Here is a 17,397-nt window from a genome sequence, read left to right as displayed (position 1 = left end):
TTTAAAGCCCTATCAGGTGTTTTAGCAATGTAACTTTTTCCTACAGTGTGCATTCCTCGGCATTTTTCCACACAGAACTTCATTTACCAGTGTAAGTTACCAAAATTCATCTGTCACTGCACAGACCTTGCACACTGTGCATCCTCGTGCTGCCAGAACCTCTGGCACCAGTACTGGGAGCAGGAGGAGCCCCCAGTCTGTGGTCTGCAGTGCTGCTGGTGCCAGAGTGCTGGCAGCAGGCAGCGGAGCTGCTCTGGGGCTGAGGGGGCACCTGTAAGCCACAGGCACACAGGCAGCCCTTCCTCCACATCTCCAGTGCGAGCCCAGGCTGTCCAGGCCCCTGTGTCCTTCTCCAGAGGGTGAGCAGGTGCAGCACCTGCCAGCTCGGTGCTGCTGGGGCAGAGCTGGCAGAACCTGCTGCTCCCAGGCCTGTGCTAGGGCACAGTGCTGCTGCGGGCTGCTGCAGGGTGGGTGTCTGGCTTTTGGTCAGCTATTGACAAACTGAGCTCGCGTTTCTTTTTTAAAAGAATCCAGTATATTGGAAAATTGATCCAATTGCAAAATTGGAGCTCCAGAGGCTGGGTCAGTTCTGTCGTGCTCCCAGCTTGCCCTGCATCAACAGGACCTGCTGCTGTGGGCAGCGTCCATGCCAGCAGAGCCATGCTCTGAGTCCACGGGAGCAGCCACTGTTGCTGCATTTAGAGCTTCCCACCTTGGTTCTAGCCAGTGCCAGCAGCAATGAGCTGTGTGCCCCATTTTGGCATGAGGGGGACATCCTCAAGAGAGGACCATGTGTATCCTTGTGCTCAGTATGAATTAGGGAGCTGGGTCACACAGCCTTTCCATCCCCTGCCTGCCACGTGCCTGCTGCACAGCTCCTGCCCTGGTACCTTTGTGAGTGACTTGGTTGGTCTCTCTCCTGCTCTGAGCTGCGGGACTGTTCCAAGAATGATGCAGCTCTGGACACTGTGGTAGCTCATCAGCAAGACCAGCAGGCCAGAGCAAAGGCAGAGGAGCGAGTGACTCTGGGACTGGTGCTCAGGTGCCACCCATGACGGGTCACTGTCCTGCATGCCAAGCAGAGCCTGGCAACAAGCACGAGGAGGTGCTGAGCCTCCACCTGAGGTCCCATCCCAATGTCTGAATGGTCCAGCTGTGAACCCTGGGCTGAGCATTGCCCCACACCATCGGCATGGCCAGTGGTTTGTGTCGTGGACTGGTGTCCATAAGTATGACTGATACCCCCTTGAATCTTTTTTATCTGCTTTGAACAGTTATGGCAGTTTTTTCAGAGCAGGGTAATTTGAGTTTTTGCTTCTGCATAGTCAGCATGGTGAAAGTGTGAAATTGCTGTGCCAGGAGCGGGCCCTGTGGCAGAGCTGCCATCCCGTGTGGCTGAGCTGCTGTCCCCTCGTGGTGCTCATCCCTCTGTGGAGGGTTCACTGTCCTGGCAGGAGCGTGGGGACAGCCCAGTGAGGAGCCATGCTTTCTGTTAGCTCACATCAGTGTGGCTGTACTGGTGTGGGGAGTACTGTGGAGGGACACCCCCCAAAACTCCCCACCCTCCAGGAGCTGCATGGGGCCAGGCAGGGTGTCAGGCTCAGCCTCTGTCACAGCATCCCTGCGGGCAGGAGCAGCCCTGGGGCTATGTAGGGAGCAGGTTTGGACTGTGCTCAGGCTGCCTGCACCTGCCCCCACCCGCCCCACGCTGGGGAGCCAGGCATGAGCAGCTCAGGTTAGCATCCTGGGAAAGTTGGTGAGGTCTGGGGATAAATTGCCATCAGTTTATCTCATTTAGGAGGTAATCAGAGCCAGGGACGTGCAGAGCAATTGAATCTTAGTTGTTCTGAAGTATCATAAATCAAACGAGCTGTTGCTTTTTTACATGGGCTCATGTTAAAGAGAGCTCTGTGTCAGGCTGCCAGGGAGCATCCGCAAACTATGGCAGGCGTGGGATTGGGCTGCCGGAGATGTCACCAAGCTGGGGAGTGCAGCTCAGGCTGTCAGGGAGCACCCACAGGCTGGCAAACGTGTGTCAGGCTGTCAGGGGACAAAGATGCTCATCCCCCTGGTGTAGGTGCACTGTCATCCTGCAAGGACCATCAGGAAAGTCTGCTCTTATCAGAGCCCAGCAAAGCTCTGTGGCCAGGAGGGCCCTGTCGTGCCGTGGAGCAGCCCACAGCCCCCTGCAGCCACACTCCCCTTGGCCTGGACCCTCGGCCCCTGTTGGTGCTCCCAGGAGGGCCAAAGAGCCAGCAGACACAGCTGAGGGCGGCAGCACCTTTGCGACGCTCCCTGCTCCAGTCTCCCCATGGCTGCCAGAGCTCCGGGGATAATGAACTTCTCATGTGCTTAAAGAGTGATGCAGGGTGCATGGCGAGAAGCTGACAGCCCCTTAATGTGCTTCTCAGTGGCGGCCAAACGACGCGGTTTTGTCTTTGTTTTTTAGTTTTAAAACCCACAGGAAATTGATGGCCAGTAAAGAGTTGTGTTGGGGCGATGTGCGTGATTAATGCCAACTGTCAGGGGCTGTCGAGGCCGATCGTGGCAAGGCAGGAGTGTGAGGCTGAGCCGTGCTCACGAGATTGCTGGGGATTCCAGCTGCTATCGCTCAGCTCCCGCCTGCCCCACACAGCTTGTGTCACCCGCGCGCTTCCTTCCACCAAGCCTCTTAATTCAGTGCTAACAAGTCACTCCAGCTCATTACGGACCTTGGAGCTCCCTGCTCAGTCCTGGCGGGAGGGAGGCAGCCTGTGCTGGGCATTCTGTGGTTCAGCTGGTCCCCTGTCTCCGTCAGGTCCCACCCCTTCAGTCTGTGGTTCCTGGGGACCTTACACAGCTCCGTCTTACCCCTCTGAGAGACCGTCATGTGCACACTCCTGACCCTGCCACAAGCCTCTGCTCACACCATGAAGCCCGTGCTGTCTGTGCCCTCCCTCCTGTGACCTGCCTCCCTGACACCTGCACACAGCCCCCAGCCCTTCTGCCACCCCCAGGCCTCACCTGCTGTGCGCACACTGCATCCCACGTTGCATCCTCCCTGCCATGTACACAGAAATGACTCTGTTGGACCCTTACATGACCCCCTGCACCCCCCTGTGCACCTGTGGTGTCCTCTGGGAGCACCTGCTCCTCCTGACACACTGTCCTTCCCCACACATGTTTGGGACCCCACCGTATGCCCCCTGGTACAGCTCAGTGTGCTCCTCCACGCTCCAGTCCCCACTGCTGCCACCCGCCAGCCCCACGCCATCCCTGGGGGTGCCTGCCAGCTCAGCCTGGGGCACTCTGGGCCCTGGGGGCGCCGGGACAGCAGCACTGGGGGGTCTGCACAGCGCTGCTCCTGCTGCGCTCTCCTGGCGCCCGTCCCCGCGGAGGGCCTGTCCCTGTCGCACTAATACAGGTTGGGAATATTGGGTTTAATGATCTGCAAAATGAGGAGGTAGCGAGCTGACATTTACGAATGGTGCTGCATCCTTCTCTTCCCAGACGCCTGCTAATTTGTTGATATCCCAAACACCTCATAATGATATGGTACAGTCGCAGCTTGCAAACAAGCACCCGAGGCCAGGGGCTGCTGGCTGCCCTGCTCCAGGACCCTTCTCACAGGCTTGGCAGCCAGAGAGCAGAGCTGCGGGCCAGGGTCTCCCTGCATGTCTCACAGGACCTGCCCTGGTTCCTGCCATGTGCCCCACATGCTAGAGGCATCCCAGCACCCCCTCCCTGCGTGACTACCCACTCTCCAGGATCTCTGGAGGCACTTCTACTATGCCAGCACAAAGCAGGAGAAGGGATGGGAGTGGGAGAAGGAGGGCATGCAGGGAGAGGGAGACGCTGGATGTGACTGGGAGATGGCAAAGAACAGAGGTGACAGAGGAAACTTCCACTTCAGGAGTGGGGCTCAGTGCCAGCTCTGCTTCCTGTGTTGCTGATGTTGAGTGGAATCCTGTTCCTCTCTGCCGGACCTGCCGGGATGCAGGGAAGGTGTCCTGCACTGTCCTGCTCCCACCTGCTCAGGAAGGAGCCAGCTGGGAAGTCTGGCAGGGAAGGCTCTCTGCCCGGTGTGCTGGGATGGAGATGCTCCTGCCATCCCTTGTGCTGAACTCCCCCTTCCCACGAGGAAGAAAGTGCTGCCCTGGGCCTTTGGGCTGGCGTGGGGGAGCTCTGTCCAGTGCCCTGTACAGAGAGGGAGTTGGTGTGCCATGTCCAAGTGCTGGGAGCACAGTCCTGCTGCACTTGGTGGGAACCAGAGGGACATTTGCTCCGTCCTCTGTCTCACAGAGCTGCTTCGTATCCTGGTGCTTTCTGGGACAGGGGAGCAGCCCCCCTTATTGCTACCTGTGCTCTGAGAGTGCTGCCCCAACCTGTGTGGGGGCATCTCAGGTAGGGGTGAGGCATGGGGCCAGCCTGTCCCACGCTGCCTGCGTGCACCCCACGGGGAAGCAGGGTGTCCATGGGAGTGGAGGTGGAAGTACTGCTCCCGTGGCACCACGTCAGGGTCCCTACAGGAGGCTCTCTGGGCTGGGCACCAGTGCAGGGTGTACCAGAGCCCTTTGCTGAGCAGGGCCAAGCTCTGCCCCAGCCCTGTATTGAAGCTGAGGCGTTTTTAGCTCCCCCGTACCCCTTGTGCTCAGAGCTGTACTTCCCCCCACTCAGAGCTTAGAGAGGGGGCTTGGCATGAGCTGTGAAGGCAGCACTTTGTGTCACTGCTGCTCCCCTTCCTTTTCCTCTCTGGCATCCCACAGGTGTCAGTGGGACACGCTGTTCCACTGGGCACCCTCTCCCCAGGGCTGCCTTCAGCAGCAGGTGCAGGCTCCCTTGCATCTTGGTGGGCACTTTATACCGTCCTGCTGTCCCTCTGGTCTCACACAGGATGTCTCCATTCCTCATTCTTGGCAGCCCCGCGGTGCTTCCCCCCAGGGCTGGGGTGTTGGCAGAGGGAGGGTGACTGCCCTGGGCTGCTCCTGTCCCTGCAGGCCCTGCCCATGGTCTTGGCTGCCGCTGGGCTCTGGGTGCCACAGGGCCCTGCTGTCCCGGCCATGCCCTCCCTAATCCTGCTCCTGCTCAGAGCCCTGGTTCCTGGGCAGTGTTGGAAGGGGGGTCGTGGGGTTAACACCCATTAGCAGAGCCGGCTCACACCACTCTGCTCAGCAACTCTTCACGGAGCTCAGTCTTTAAAACATCATCAAAAAATCATCAAGAGAGAGAGAGAGAGGCAGCGCATTCATTTCCACTGCCCACTAATTCTAATGGATCTGGTGTAATGGGCTCCCACAGCATACCGGGGCAGCCGCAGGGCTGGGGGCTCTGCCATCGTGGGGCTGGGGGCTCTGCCATCACAGGGCTGGGGGCTCTGCCATCGTGGGGCTGGGGGCTCTGCCATCGTGGGGCTGGGGGCTCTGCCATCACGGGGCTGGGGGCTCTGCCATCGCAGGGCTGGGGGCTCTGCCATCGTGGGGCTGGGGGCTCTGCCATGGTGGGGCTGGGGGCTCTGCCATCGCAGGGCTGGGGGCTCTGCCATGGTGGGGCTGGGGGCTCTGCCATCGCAGGGCTGGGGGCTCTGCCATGGTGGGGCTGGGGGCTCTGCCATCGCAGGGCTGGGGGCTCTGCCATCATGGGGCTGGGGGCCTTGCCATTGTGGGGCTGGGGGCTCTGCCATCGCAGGGCTGGGGGCTCTGCCATGGCGGGGCTGGGGGCTCTGCCATCACGGGGCTGGGGGCTCTGCCATCACGGGGCTGGGGGCTCTGCCATCGCAGGGCTGGGGGCTCTGCCATCATGGGGCTGGGGGCTCTGCCATGGCGGGGCTGGGGGCTCTGCCATCACGGGGCTGGGGGCTCTGCCATCGCAGGGCTGGGGGCTCTGCCATCACAGGGCTGGGGGCTCTGCCATCGCAGGGCTGGGGGCTCTGCCATGGTGGGGCTGGGGGCTCTGCCATCATGGGGCTGGGGGCTCTGCCATCGCAGGGCTGGAGGCTCTGCCATGGCAAGGCTGGGGGCTCTGCCATCTGCCCCTGGGCAGCCACGCACTCGGAGGCAGCTGGGAAGGGCTCCCTGCTCCTGCAAGAGTGGCTTCCTCTGAGGCCTGAGCCCTGTCAGGCAGGAGCTGGCAAGCTCTGGGACTTCTCTGGCCTCCAGGAAAGAGCTTGTGCCCATGTGGGGCAGGAGAGGGAGTTCTGCCAGTTCTGCTTCAGCAGAGGTAGTCTAAACCCTTCTGCTTATGTCATCTGCTTGGTGCCTCCCTCTCATCCAGCCAGAAATGGCCCTGCCACATTGGAAACCTGTACCTCTCCCCAGAAGAAGCTGAGAATACCAGTGCTTTCCCTAAAACAACTGATTCAACTTGTATGGGTGCCCTGAGGAGCTCGGGAACTGGTCCTAGACCATCCCAGAAGGTTGGTCTGCACAGTGTTCGAAGCTGCTGCAAGTCCTTGATTCCCTTCCCAGCTCTGCTGGTCCTCCCGTGTGAATCCTGCAGGGTGTGACCCTGCAGTGCCACACTCTTCTGTCGTAGTCATGCTGTGCTGAGGCCTCCACAGAGATCAGCCCATGGTGCCGTCCTGCACTGTGAGGTGGGGAATTGGCCACAGCACAGCAGAAAAGCTGTGGTCCTTTGTTAGCTCTTCCCGGGCTCCGAGAGCAACGGGGCCTTTGTTTGGCGTGAAGCTGGAATCCAGGAGGCACAAAGCAGGAGGGGAACGGAGGTCCTGCGTCTTGCAGAGCTGGCGCCAGGGCTTTGGTTGGACTGGGACTGCTCCCAGGGCTGGGACTGGGCAGCCCCAGGGCTCTGGAATGTCCCTCAGCTGTGACAGTAGGAAAGTCCATCCGAGTCAGGCTGGTGCCCCAGAAATCTCTCACCCAGAAGGAGGGAAGTTCCTGCCCTGCTGTGAATGTCCTGAGCAGAGTGGTGGGAGCCACATGGAGCCCCCTGCCCCAGCATGGTGCCTCAAGGAGCAGCAGTGACCCCCACACCAGAGCCCTGGGCAGGCAGGGCTGATGCTTGCTTCCCTGGAAGTGTACAGGTGCAGGAAGGCTGGGTCTGGGATTCCTGCCTGCCTGCCTGCTTGGTGGGGAGGTGCTGGGCAAACAGGAAACAGGAGCAAGGAGCATGGAGCCATGTGAGCCCTCAGCAGGAACCTTCCCTGTGTCCTGCTGACCATGATGTCCTCGTCCTGCTGAGCAGGAGTGGCTCAGCAGCAGGGAGGAGGACTCTAAGTGCACCCAGTGCTTCCCAGTCCAGGCAGCTGGCTTGGGCTCAGCAGCACAGCAGCAGCAGCAGCAGCCACAGGTGGCTCAGACCAAGGCAGGACGAGGTTTGAGAACAGGGCCTGTTATGATGTGATGTGTCAGGGTTCCCCAGGAGCCCTGTCTGCAGATGCTCCCTGCAGCACCTGGGCAGCCTCTGCCCAGGGAGCTGCTGCTCATTCCTGCCTGGCTGGTAGTGCTCAGCAGCCACCAGCCCTGTGGCTGTGGGGGGATGGTCCTGGCTCCCCTGCAGTCTGGGGGCTCCCTGCCCGTGCTGGGCTCTGGCAGCACTCACAGGGGCTGGTGCCAGCAAGCAAAAGACGCAATGCCTGTTAGCCTGGCTGTTGCCTGGTTATTTCCTCTCCTAGTATTCACAGGCTGGCAGCTGTATATTTTCCAAGAATGTTGTTCTTGAGCTGGGACTTGATGTCTGTGGGGTCTCTCCTGCAGCTGAGAGCTGGAGGAAAGTGTTGGACAAGTGGGATGTCCCAGTTACACCTGTGCATCACAGAGGGGAGAGTCCAGCAGCGTGGCTAACTACCCCCTCCCTGCAGTCTGTCGTCCTCCTGAGGGCTCAGTCTCTCGTTCCAGCAGGACACACGCAGTTGCAGACATCTTTCCCCAGAGGAGGAGTCCCAGGCTGATTTAGGGTGAAATGAGTAAAAGGGCCTTGCCTTCCTATCTGGGAAGGACAAGCCCTCATGCTGGAGTCATTCCATCCTCCCCAGGCTCGGATGGTGTGGAGACCCAGCCTGTGGATCTCTCCTGCCCCAGTTCACAAGCACTGGTGGTCTCCAGGCCTGGTGCTTGTCGGTGCAGGTGCTGACCACGAGCCTGGAGGAATGGCTGTGCACTCCCATCATGCCCAACGGACCTGGCTCTCCTAAGGAGGCTTCCCAGGGCTGCACCGTGTTCTGGGGAGGTTGGTGGACACAGCCTGGCTCAGATGGGCCCAGGAGGCCCCGCAGTAGCTGAGGGTGGCCATGCCCTTGGTGGGACACAGCCAGGGGCCTCTGCAGCCATTCACTGTGGGCTGTGCAGCTCCTCAGTGCCTGCCTTCCTGCTGCTCCCCTCTGCAGTGAGAGCCTTCTGTGCTGCAGAGAAGCCAGGGAGACCCCCCTGAAACCCTTCCAGACTCCCCTGCTCACCTCCCCACGTCATGCCCGGTGTGCACAGGCCCTGCCAGGCTTGAGGCCAGCGCAGCTCTGCCGCGATGTGGGCCAGAGGCCCCTCGGCCTCCGCGCTGTCTCTGGAGCTGAGCAGTTGACTCCCTGCTTTTAATAGAGAGCTGGGAAGGCACATTATGGAGATGAGGGTGTTATTTGCATAACGCTAATTAGGTAATTACAAATCATTTTGCTATGAGCTGAAGCGTGTGCTGTGACATAACGTTTATTAGTCATTCCATTCAGGCCCCGCTTAGTTAAGTCATTTACTGCACTAACTACTGAAGTTGGCAATAAAAGGTAAATGCTGGTGCTGGGTGTGAGGCTGACACGACACCCCATGAACTGTGCCCGTGGGGGGCCGTGTGAGGCAGAGCCAGGCTGGCAGGTGTTAGCAGGGCAGAACACCTCGTAAGCCTTGGTGAGGAGCTGCCTCTGAGCCTGCTGCACAGGCTCCTCTTCCGTGTGCAGGGCCCGTCCAGGGTGGGCACGGAGCCCTGGCACTGGGGCTGTCTGCAGGCACCGGCCCCGTGGAGGAGCTGATTCCACTGCTCCAGAGCCTGGCAGCTTTCTCTGAGGGTGGGACACAGGGCAGGGAGAGCTCCACAGGCCAGTGGAGCTGTGAGGGGCAGAGGGAGGGAGGAGGCAGGACTGGCACAGAGCTCTCATTCTTCTCTGCAGGAGGAGAGAAGCCTGCTGGGCTCTGCTGCTGCCTCAACCCTGCCATGTGCGGATGGCAGGATCTGTCCCATGGCAGACCCCCTCCTTCCCAGTCCCACGTTAGGCAAACCTTTCTCTTCCAGAACCAGATGAGCCATTTGAGTTCATTATCGTGTCACTGACGGGCCAGACGTGGCTCTTTGAAGCCTCAACGTCAGAGGAGCGGGAGCTCTGGGTGCAGGCCATTGAGAGCCAGATCCTGGCCAGCCTGCAGGGCTGTGAGAGCAGCAAAAACAAGGTAAGAGGTCTTGGCCAGCTTCTGTTCTATCTTCTCCAGCATCTGGTTTGCCACATTCCTCCATGTCCCACGATTGCCTGTCCGTCCAAGCTGAATCCTGTGGGATCCCTCTCCTTCCAGTGGGAGTTCAGTCCTGTCCCTGGGACTGTGCAGTTCCCTTGGGTTTCTTGTCACCTCTTCCCCGTCTGGGTCTGGCCCCACAGAGTACTCTGCATCCCATGCGGCTGGATCCTGCATGGTTCATTCCCTCCCTGGACATTTCTGCCCTTTCTCCCCACTTTGGCCCACTGTCGCCTGCTCCTCTGGCTCTCCAGCCCCTGTTGTCAGAGCCCCCATGCTGGCCAGCCTGCTGGAGCGTGGTGTGGCATGGCAGGAGGGGTGCAGGGTGCGGGTAGGGGGGCTGGCCTGCAGTGAAGGGCCTTGTGGGGTTCTTTGCAGGCTCGGCTGGGCAGCCAGGGCGACGCGCAGGCCATGCAGGCCGTCCGCACCGCGCGCGGGAACAGCTTCTGCGTGGACTGCGACGCACCCAGTAAGAGATGGCACCCTGGGCGGGGGGCTCACCCGGGAGGGGAGGGGAGGGGAGGGAGCTCCAGCCACCCAGGCACCCCCTCTCTGAGCCCAGAGAGACCTGCTTGGTGTGTCTGTCCTGCCCTGTCCTGCAGTGGAGCTGCTCCTCGGGGTGGGGTACAGCCCCCACTGCCACCCTGTGACCCCTCCCGGGCCAGCCTGAGGGCCTGGCCTCTCCAGGGACACCGAGCTGGGCAGGTGCCTGCAGATACGAGTCTGAGCCGCAGGAGACGGGCTGGTGAGGCTGGGCAGGTTGTTAACTCTCCCCCGCTGATCCTGCTGCCCTCAGATCCGGACTGGGCCAGCCTGAACCTGGGTGCTCTCATGTGCATCGAGTGCTCCGGGATCCACCGCAACCTGGGCACCCACCTGTCCCGTGTGCGCTCCCTGGACCTGGATGACTGGCCGAGCGAGCTTCTTATGGTCATGACGGCCATCGGCAACGCCCTCGCAAACGCTGTCTGGGAGGGAATGGTGGAGGGCTACCCCAAGCCCACTCCTGAGAGCAGTCGGTAAGGGAGGTGGTGAACCCCAGAGATGCTTCTTGGGAACCACACAGGAGAACTGGGTGGCACTGCAGGGGTTGGGAGCAGCCATTGGGGCAGGCAGGATTCCTCAGGATGTCCCAGTGTGGGGCTCCTGCCTGCCCGTGAGGCACTGGCCACCCTCTCCTGCCTCCCTGGCGGGGCACTTGGGCTCCACGGCAGCCGCAGCCGTGCCGTGGCTCCGAGAGCTGAGGCTGGCTGCGAAGCCGAAGGGGTTAAGAGAGATGGCTCGGCGGCGTGGTGCGGGTCCCCAGGGCCTGTCCCTTTCAGCCCTTGTCTGTGCCGATCGCCGCCGCTCTCCTGTCACTCAGGCCGACAAGAGCCCATTCTGCGCTTATCAGCGCCGGGGCGCGGGTCAGGCCCGCCGGCAGCGCGCATGCGCGCCGCGCCATTGATGGCCGCCCGCCAGCCGCAGATGGAGAGAATGGCAGCAGATAGCGGGGCACGGCGCGCATCGATCCGCCGCCCCGGCGGGACGGACGCGGACACAGCCTTTGTCTGCACCAGCCGGGACGGCGGCAGCGATAAGGTGCCTCCCGTGGCACTGGGCTGGTGTGTGCAGCGCTGGCCTTTTCCTGCCGCTGGCCATGGCCCGCGCACAGGCCTGGGGCAGGGACGGTCCCCGAGCTGCCCCACGCGGGCCCACAGCACCGGGGGTGAGGGGCTGCAGCCGGAGCTGCACACGGACAGCTGCGGGGGCTGGCTGCAGGACACTGCTGCTGCCGTGCAGGCATGGCTGTAAGCACACTGTGTCCGTAGGGAGCTGAAGGAGGGGCACGGAGTGGAGCAGGGTTTGGGAAGGTGTCCAGAGTGGGATGACAGAGCCTCGGTGGCAGCTGTGGGCACAGGGGCACGGCAGGGGCTGTGCAGAACATACCTGGGTGTGACAGATGTTCACTGCTCACACGAGTATGTTCATGTGGCAGTGCTGATACTTGTGTCCTTTTGTGCCTGGGGCCCAGGCAAATTGTCTCAACTGTGACTGTGACAATGTCCTGTCTGGCAGAGAGGAGAAGGAGCGCTGGATCCGAGCTAAGTATGAGCAGAAGCTCTTTCTGGCCCCACTACCCCAGTCTGACATCCCATTGGGGCAGCAGCTGCTGCGGGCCGTGGTGGAGGATGACCTGCGGCTCGTGGTGACACTCCTGGCCCATGGCACCAAGGAGGAAGTGAACGAGACCTACGGAGACGGAGACGGGCGCACAGCGCTGCATCTCTCCTGCGCAATGGCCAATGTGGTCTTCACACAGTTGCTTATCTGGGTAAGACAGAACCCACACCTCCACCGCAGTGCTTCTGGTGCTATCCCGGTGCTTCTCCACCTCCCTGCTACCTTTATCCGTCCTGCTTCCATGGCTTCCCTCACATGCGCACTTCACTGACCTGCCCACTGTCTTGGTCCCCTGTCCATGCCCACCCTCCCACTCTCTGCCCCTTGCCGTTGCCGTGCCCCTGGGCACACAGTTCCCAGGTAGCACTGACCAGCTGCTTGTCTCCCATGCAGTACGGAGTGGATGTGAAGAGCCGGGACGCTCGGGGCCTGACCCCGCTGGCCTACGCCCGGCGCGCGGGCAGCCAGGAGTGCATCGACATCCTGCTGCAGCACGGCTGCCCCAGCGACAGCGCCGCCACGCTGACCCCCAGCCTGCCGCGCCGCAACGCCAACGCCAACAACAACGCCGCGCCCGTGGAGCTCAGCGCCGGCCCTGGCACAGGCTAGCCCGGCACTGCCCTCTGCTCACCATGCCCGTGGAGCTCAGCACCGGCCCCGGCACGGGCTAGCCCGGCACTGCCCTCTGCTCACCATGCCCGTGGAGCTCAGTGCCACCCCCGGCACGGGCTAGCCTGGCACTGCCCTCTGCTCACCATGCCCGTGGAGCTCAGTGCCACCCCCGGCACGGGCTAGCCTGGCACAGCCCTCTGCTCACCATGCCCGTGGAGCTTAACACCAGCCCCCACCTGGGCTAGCCCGGCACTGCCCTCTGCTCACCATGCCCATGGAGCTCAGCCCTGGCACAGGCTAGCCTGGCACTGCCCTCTGCTCACCATGCCCGTGGAGCTTAACACCAGCCCCCACCTGGGCTAGCCCGGCACTGCCCTCTGCTCACCATGCCCGTGGAGCTCAGCACCGGCCCCGGCACGGGCTAGCCTGGCACTGCCCTCTGCTCACCGTGCCCGTGGAGCTTAACACCAGCCCCCACCTGGGCTAGCCCGGCACTGCCCTCTGCTCACCATGCCCATGGAGCTCAGCCCTGGCACAGGCTAGCCTGGCACAGCCCTCTGCTCACCGTGCCCGTGGAGCTTAACACCAGCCCCCACCTGGGCTAGCCCGGCACTGCCCTCTGCTCACCATGCCCGTGGAGCTCAGCACCGGCCCCGGCACGGGCTAGCCTGGCACTGCCCTCTGCTCACCATGCCCATGGAGCTCAGCCCTGGCACAGGCTAGCCTGGCACAGCCCTCTGCTCACCGTGCCCGTGGAGCTTAACACCAGCCCCCACCTGGGCTAGCCCGGCACTGCCCTCTGCTCACCATGTCCATGGAGCTCAGTGCCAGCCCCAGCACAGGCTAGCCCGGCACGACCCTCTGCTCACCACACCTGTGGAGTTCAGCCCCGGCACAGGCTAGCCCAGCATGGCCCTCTGCTCACTGTGCCCATGGAGCTCAGCACTGGCCCTGGCATGGGCTAGCCTGGCACGGCCCTCTGCTCACTGCACCCGTGCAGCTCAGCCCCAGCACGGGCTAGCCCGGCACTGCCCTCTGCTCACTGCACCCGTGCAGCTCAGCCCTGGCACGGGCTAGCCCAGCACAGCCCTCTGCTCACCGAACCCGTGCAGCTCAGCGCCAGCCCCGGCACAGCCTCTGCCCGTGCACAGCTGCCCTCCAGCCCTGGCGCAGAGCAGGGCTGCAGGAGTGGCTCTGAGAGCCCCACGGTGCCTGCCCCCAGCAGAGCCCTGCTCCAGCCAGGAGGAGGCTGGGAGCCAGCTGGAAGCCAGGTCCTGCTCCTCTGCGCTGGTTCCAGCCGCCTCTGGCCGTGCTGCGGTGCAGAGCCTGTGCTGGCAGCTTGTGAGGGCTCCTGCACAGTCACTGGGGTGTCTCCAGTGCCCCCCGCTCTCATGACCGGTACGTGGATGGGGAGGCAGTGTCTCCTGCTCCCGCCACACATCTGTAGATAAAGCAGGGGCTGGGGGCAGCTCAGCTGTGTGGCCTCCCCTGCACAGCAGCACCAGGGAGGCTGATGGCTGCGCCTGCTCCCTCAGGGAGGTCAGTGTGGTCACTTCCCTCCTGCTCTCCCTCCGTGTTGGCCTTGCCACACCCCCAGTGCAGTGCTGAGGTGGGGGGCAGCAGGAGGTGCGTGTTTCTGCATTGCACCCCCAAGCTCCTCTGCTTCTGGCCAGTGCGGGAGGGCTGCACGCACCCAGACTGCTCCCCGTGTGCTGATGGAAGGGTAGCACCTCCCCAGCACTGCCCCTGGACAAAGGCCTCCCCAGCCTCCCTGCTGACCTAGAGGGGAAAGAAGATGGTCACCTCGGGATCCCCAGCTCTGTCTGTCTGTCTGTAGAGTCACTGTCCTTCCAGGTTAAAACTCCAAGCTCCAAGCCATACACAGTGTCTCCATCAGAGCCTCCCGCTGGCTCCCGCTGCTGCCCAGGTGGGGCTGGTCTCCAGCTGAGCAAGAGGAGAGGAGAGGAGCATCTCTCTTTGCATTGGGGTCAAGCCTCTAGCTGAATGCTGGAACCTCAAGGCTTTGGACACTGCTATGGAATGTCTCTGTCACTTGTGTATAAAATGTACATTGGAAATATTTATATGGACACTCTGTATATACGGTTTCTTTTCCATAAGTTGCCCTGTGTGTGTTACCTGCAGCCAAGGAGATAAAGGCCAATAAAGCAACCCACCTCCTGCCAGGCCAGTGTCTCAGTGTGCTGCCTTTGGGGCCTCCATGCAGCCCTGGTTTGCAGCTGGCTCTGGTGACTCTCCAGCCCACACTGACCAACGTTCAGCCTCTTCTCCTCGGGCTCAAGCTCTGATAACAGCAGTCCTGTGCCAGAGCAGGCTCCTGGGACACGGCAGAGTGCTGAGGTTGGAGGGGGGATGTGCCAGCCTGGGGCACTGAGGGACAATGCCAGAACATGGCCCCAGAGGAATGCCCAGCTCTGGGGGATGGGAGATGGGCACCCCAGAGGGCTGTGCTGGAGAGGGGACATGCAGGGCAGGGGGCTGGGCCATCTGGTCCCTGTGCACAGGACAGCAACGTGGAGCTGGGCTGGGGAAGGCAGGGAGTGATGGGCTGCCACAGCGAGCCGGGAGTGCAGGCTGCAGGATCACGGAGTCCCAAAGACAGGCTGACCCCGAGCAGTGAGGAGAGCCGTGTGTCTGCCCTGCCTTCGCCTGCCTCTCATGGCTGTGGGCAGAGCAGGGCCCCAGTACTGGCAGTTCCGGGCTGGCTGCACCCAGGCCACGCCACAAACAGCACTCAGGGGCTCCGGGTGTGCCTGGAGTGTCTGTGCTGTGCTGGGTCCACGCTCTGCTGCACTGGGAACGGGCACAGCCCTTGGGCCCCAAGCCTGTGGGGCAGTGCTGCAAGGCAGGGAGGTGCCGGGACACCCCAGCTGCCACAGGTACCCTCGGATGTCCCTGCCACAGCCCTGCCGCTCCTCCCGGGCCGCTCCCGTGGCACAGGGCTGCCTTGCTGGGGGCTCCCCTCCACTCCTTGATGTGTTCTGGCTGTGTGTGCCTATGCTGACATGGTCCTCATCCTGGTCCTGGTCCCGGTCCTGGTCCCAGTTCCAGTCCGGCCCCTGCGCCCATGTCACCCCTCATTGCCATCCCCTCGTGGTGCCCATGGGTGCCCCCACACCGGCCCTGGCCCCAGCCCAGTGCTGGGTTTGGTTAATTTCCTGGCGACTGCATTAACGGGAATGGAAGCCGAGGGACGGCAGCTCCTCTGGGGCCCATTAATCATCCCCCTCAGACAAGCTGCCTTGATTACAAGTGGCAAGAAATTCATTAGGGCTGCGGCTCTGACAACTTTTATCTGCGCGGCTGGATCTGACTCATTAGGCAGCCAAATTAAAGCCATGATGGGCCCTGATGAAATTCACTGCTTGTTTATCTTGTGCGATCTGATACATCTGCCCATACATCATCTCCCGCGCGGGATCCCGCCCTACCCAGCCCTGGCGCCTCCCTTCCCATCCCAGCCCTGCCCCAGGCCCCTAGGTGCCAGCCCGGACCCAGCTCTGACCCCAGGAGCCCCCGGCTGCCAGCCCGGACCCAGCTCTGACCCCAGGAGCCCCCGGGTGCCAGCCTGGACCCAGCTCTGACCCCAGGAGCCCCCGGCTGCCAGCCCGGACCCAGCTCTGACCCCAGGGGCCCCCTCGCCTGCCCCCACACTCTGCTGTGGCACTGGGGCTGGAGCTGGGGCTGTGACCCATGGCCATGCCACCAGGAGCCATGCGGGGACAGCTCTGGAACCAAAATCATGCAGCACCCTGAACTGGAAGGGACCCACAGAGATCATCAACGTCCAAGGCCTGGAACCACACAGCCCCAGCAGCCCCCATGGCCCATGCAGTGCTCAGGGCACCCGGAGCCCTGGCCAGGTTCAGCTGGCAGTGGCACTGCTGGGCACACAGCACACAGCACACAGCCCCGTGGGGACAGGCCCTGTGCCCTGCTGCTGAGACTGCAAACAGGTGCTGGGCCTTCTGGTGATGCCCTTTTGCTGGCACCTGGGGCAGGGAATGCCACCAGGTGTCTGCGGGCTCTGACACTGTCCCGAGGAGCCAAGAGTGGGCCAGACCCAGCCCAGCATTACTCCAGTGGTGGGGCACATCTGGGTGCCAAGGTGACCAATGTGGCTTCTGGTGGCCCTGGGCCAGGACAGGCTGCATGAGGCAGGAGCTCCATGTCCGTGTTCAGGGGAAGAGGTGTGTGTCCATGTTTAGGGACGTTTAGAAGCTGTGTCTGTGCTCAGGGGCAGGAGCTGTGTCTGTGCTCAGGGGCACTGTGACTGTATTTTGGGGCAGGAGTCAGGGTTCAGGCTGATGCCAGGGAGGGCACGGGCCAGCCCTCTGCTCTGCTGTACACCGGAGGACTGTGCCAGGGCAGCAGCAGTGGGGTGTCTGAGTTAGGCGGCCCAGCAGCAGCAGTGGCCACAGCAGCTCCACGAGGACCCTGCCCCCGGGAGGACTCCAGCCCCAGCAGCGCTCCCACCGTGGAGCTGAGGCTGGAGCCGGGGCAGGGAGGTGGGTGCCACAGGACAGGAGCCATGGCTGCAGCCCCGTCCCAGGAGTAAATCCAGGGTGTGCAGCCCCTGGCTGGAAACCAGCTGTACCACGGGTTTGCAGCACTTCCCAGAGAGCCTGGGCACAGCCAGGAAAAACCCCACAGGGCACAACTTACAATCAGAGCCCCACAGGACTTCCTGCGGCCCCAGCTGAGCAGGCACAGCTTCCTGGGGATCTGTAGGTGGGCACAGGTGGGCATGGGGCAGCACTGTCCGCCCTGAGGCTGCTGGGCTGGTGCTGAGCACATGCAGAGGTGGCCAGGGCAGAGATCCTGCCTTCATGTGTCCCGCCAGCCTTGCCTCTGGGGAAAAGGCACAGGTGTGACAGTGTCCCAGCCCCCTCAGGCTGTGCTCACTCAGGTGCAGCAGCCCACACTCCACTACCACACCTGACCTGTGCCCATCCGTGGGAGTCAGCCCTGCAGGTGGGTGCAGACTTCCACAGCACAGGGAGTCACAAAGCCCTGAGGCGAGTTCCAGCCTGGCTGATGGGGACCCTGGACGAGCTGGCACAGGCTGCAGAGGAGTTGGGGAGGGTCACAACCTTTCCCAGGTGCCAGCCATTGGGACATTGTTTCTCTCTTGCCCGCTGTTTCTCTCCCGCACCTTGAGCTAGTCCTGGAGCCG

At 62.4% G+C, this 17,397-nt stretch overlaps 1 protein-coding gene across 1 annotated transcript in view; it reads left to right on the top strand.

Moving 5' to 3' along the window:
* The window catches only part of AGAP3 (ArfGAP with GTPase domain, ankyrin repeat and PH domain 3), a 114,297-nt gene extending 99,911 nt beyond the window's left edge, over positions 1-14,386 (top strand). The window contains exons 14-18 of the mRNA XM_036398430.2: positions 9,211-9,365; positions 9,804-9,894; positions 10,222-10,444; positions 11,484-11,739; positions 11,982-14,386. Coding sequence (XP_036254323.1) covers positions 9,211-9,365; positions 9,804-9,894; positions 10,222-10,444; positions 11,484-11,739; positions 11,982-12,197 — 941 coding nt within the window. The 3' untranslated portion in view covers positions 12,198-14,386. The remainder of the gene's footprint in view (positions 1-9,210; positions 9,366-9,803; positions 9,895-10,221; positions 10,445-11,483; positions 11,740-11,981) is intronic.
* Positions 14,387-17,397: the final 3,011 nt, after the last annotated feature.

This window comes from Molothrus ater, chromosome 1 (assembly GCF_012460135.2).
Source record: "Molothrus ater isolate BHLD 08-10-18 breed brown headed cowbird chromosome 1, BPBGC_Mater_1.1, whole genome shotgun sequence".
NCBI lineage: Eukaryota > Metazoa > Chordata > Aves > Passeriformes > Icteridae > Molothrus > Molothrus ater.
Note: the sequence above shows the minus strand (reverse complement) of the source record. Positions and strands in the feature narration are given on the sequence as shown.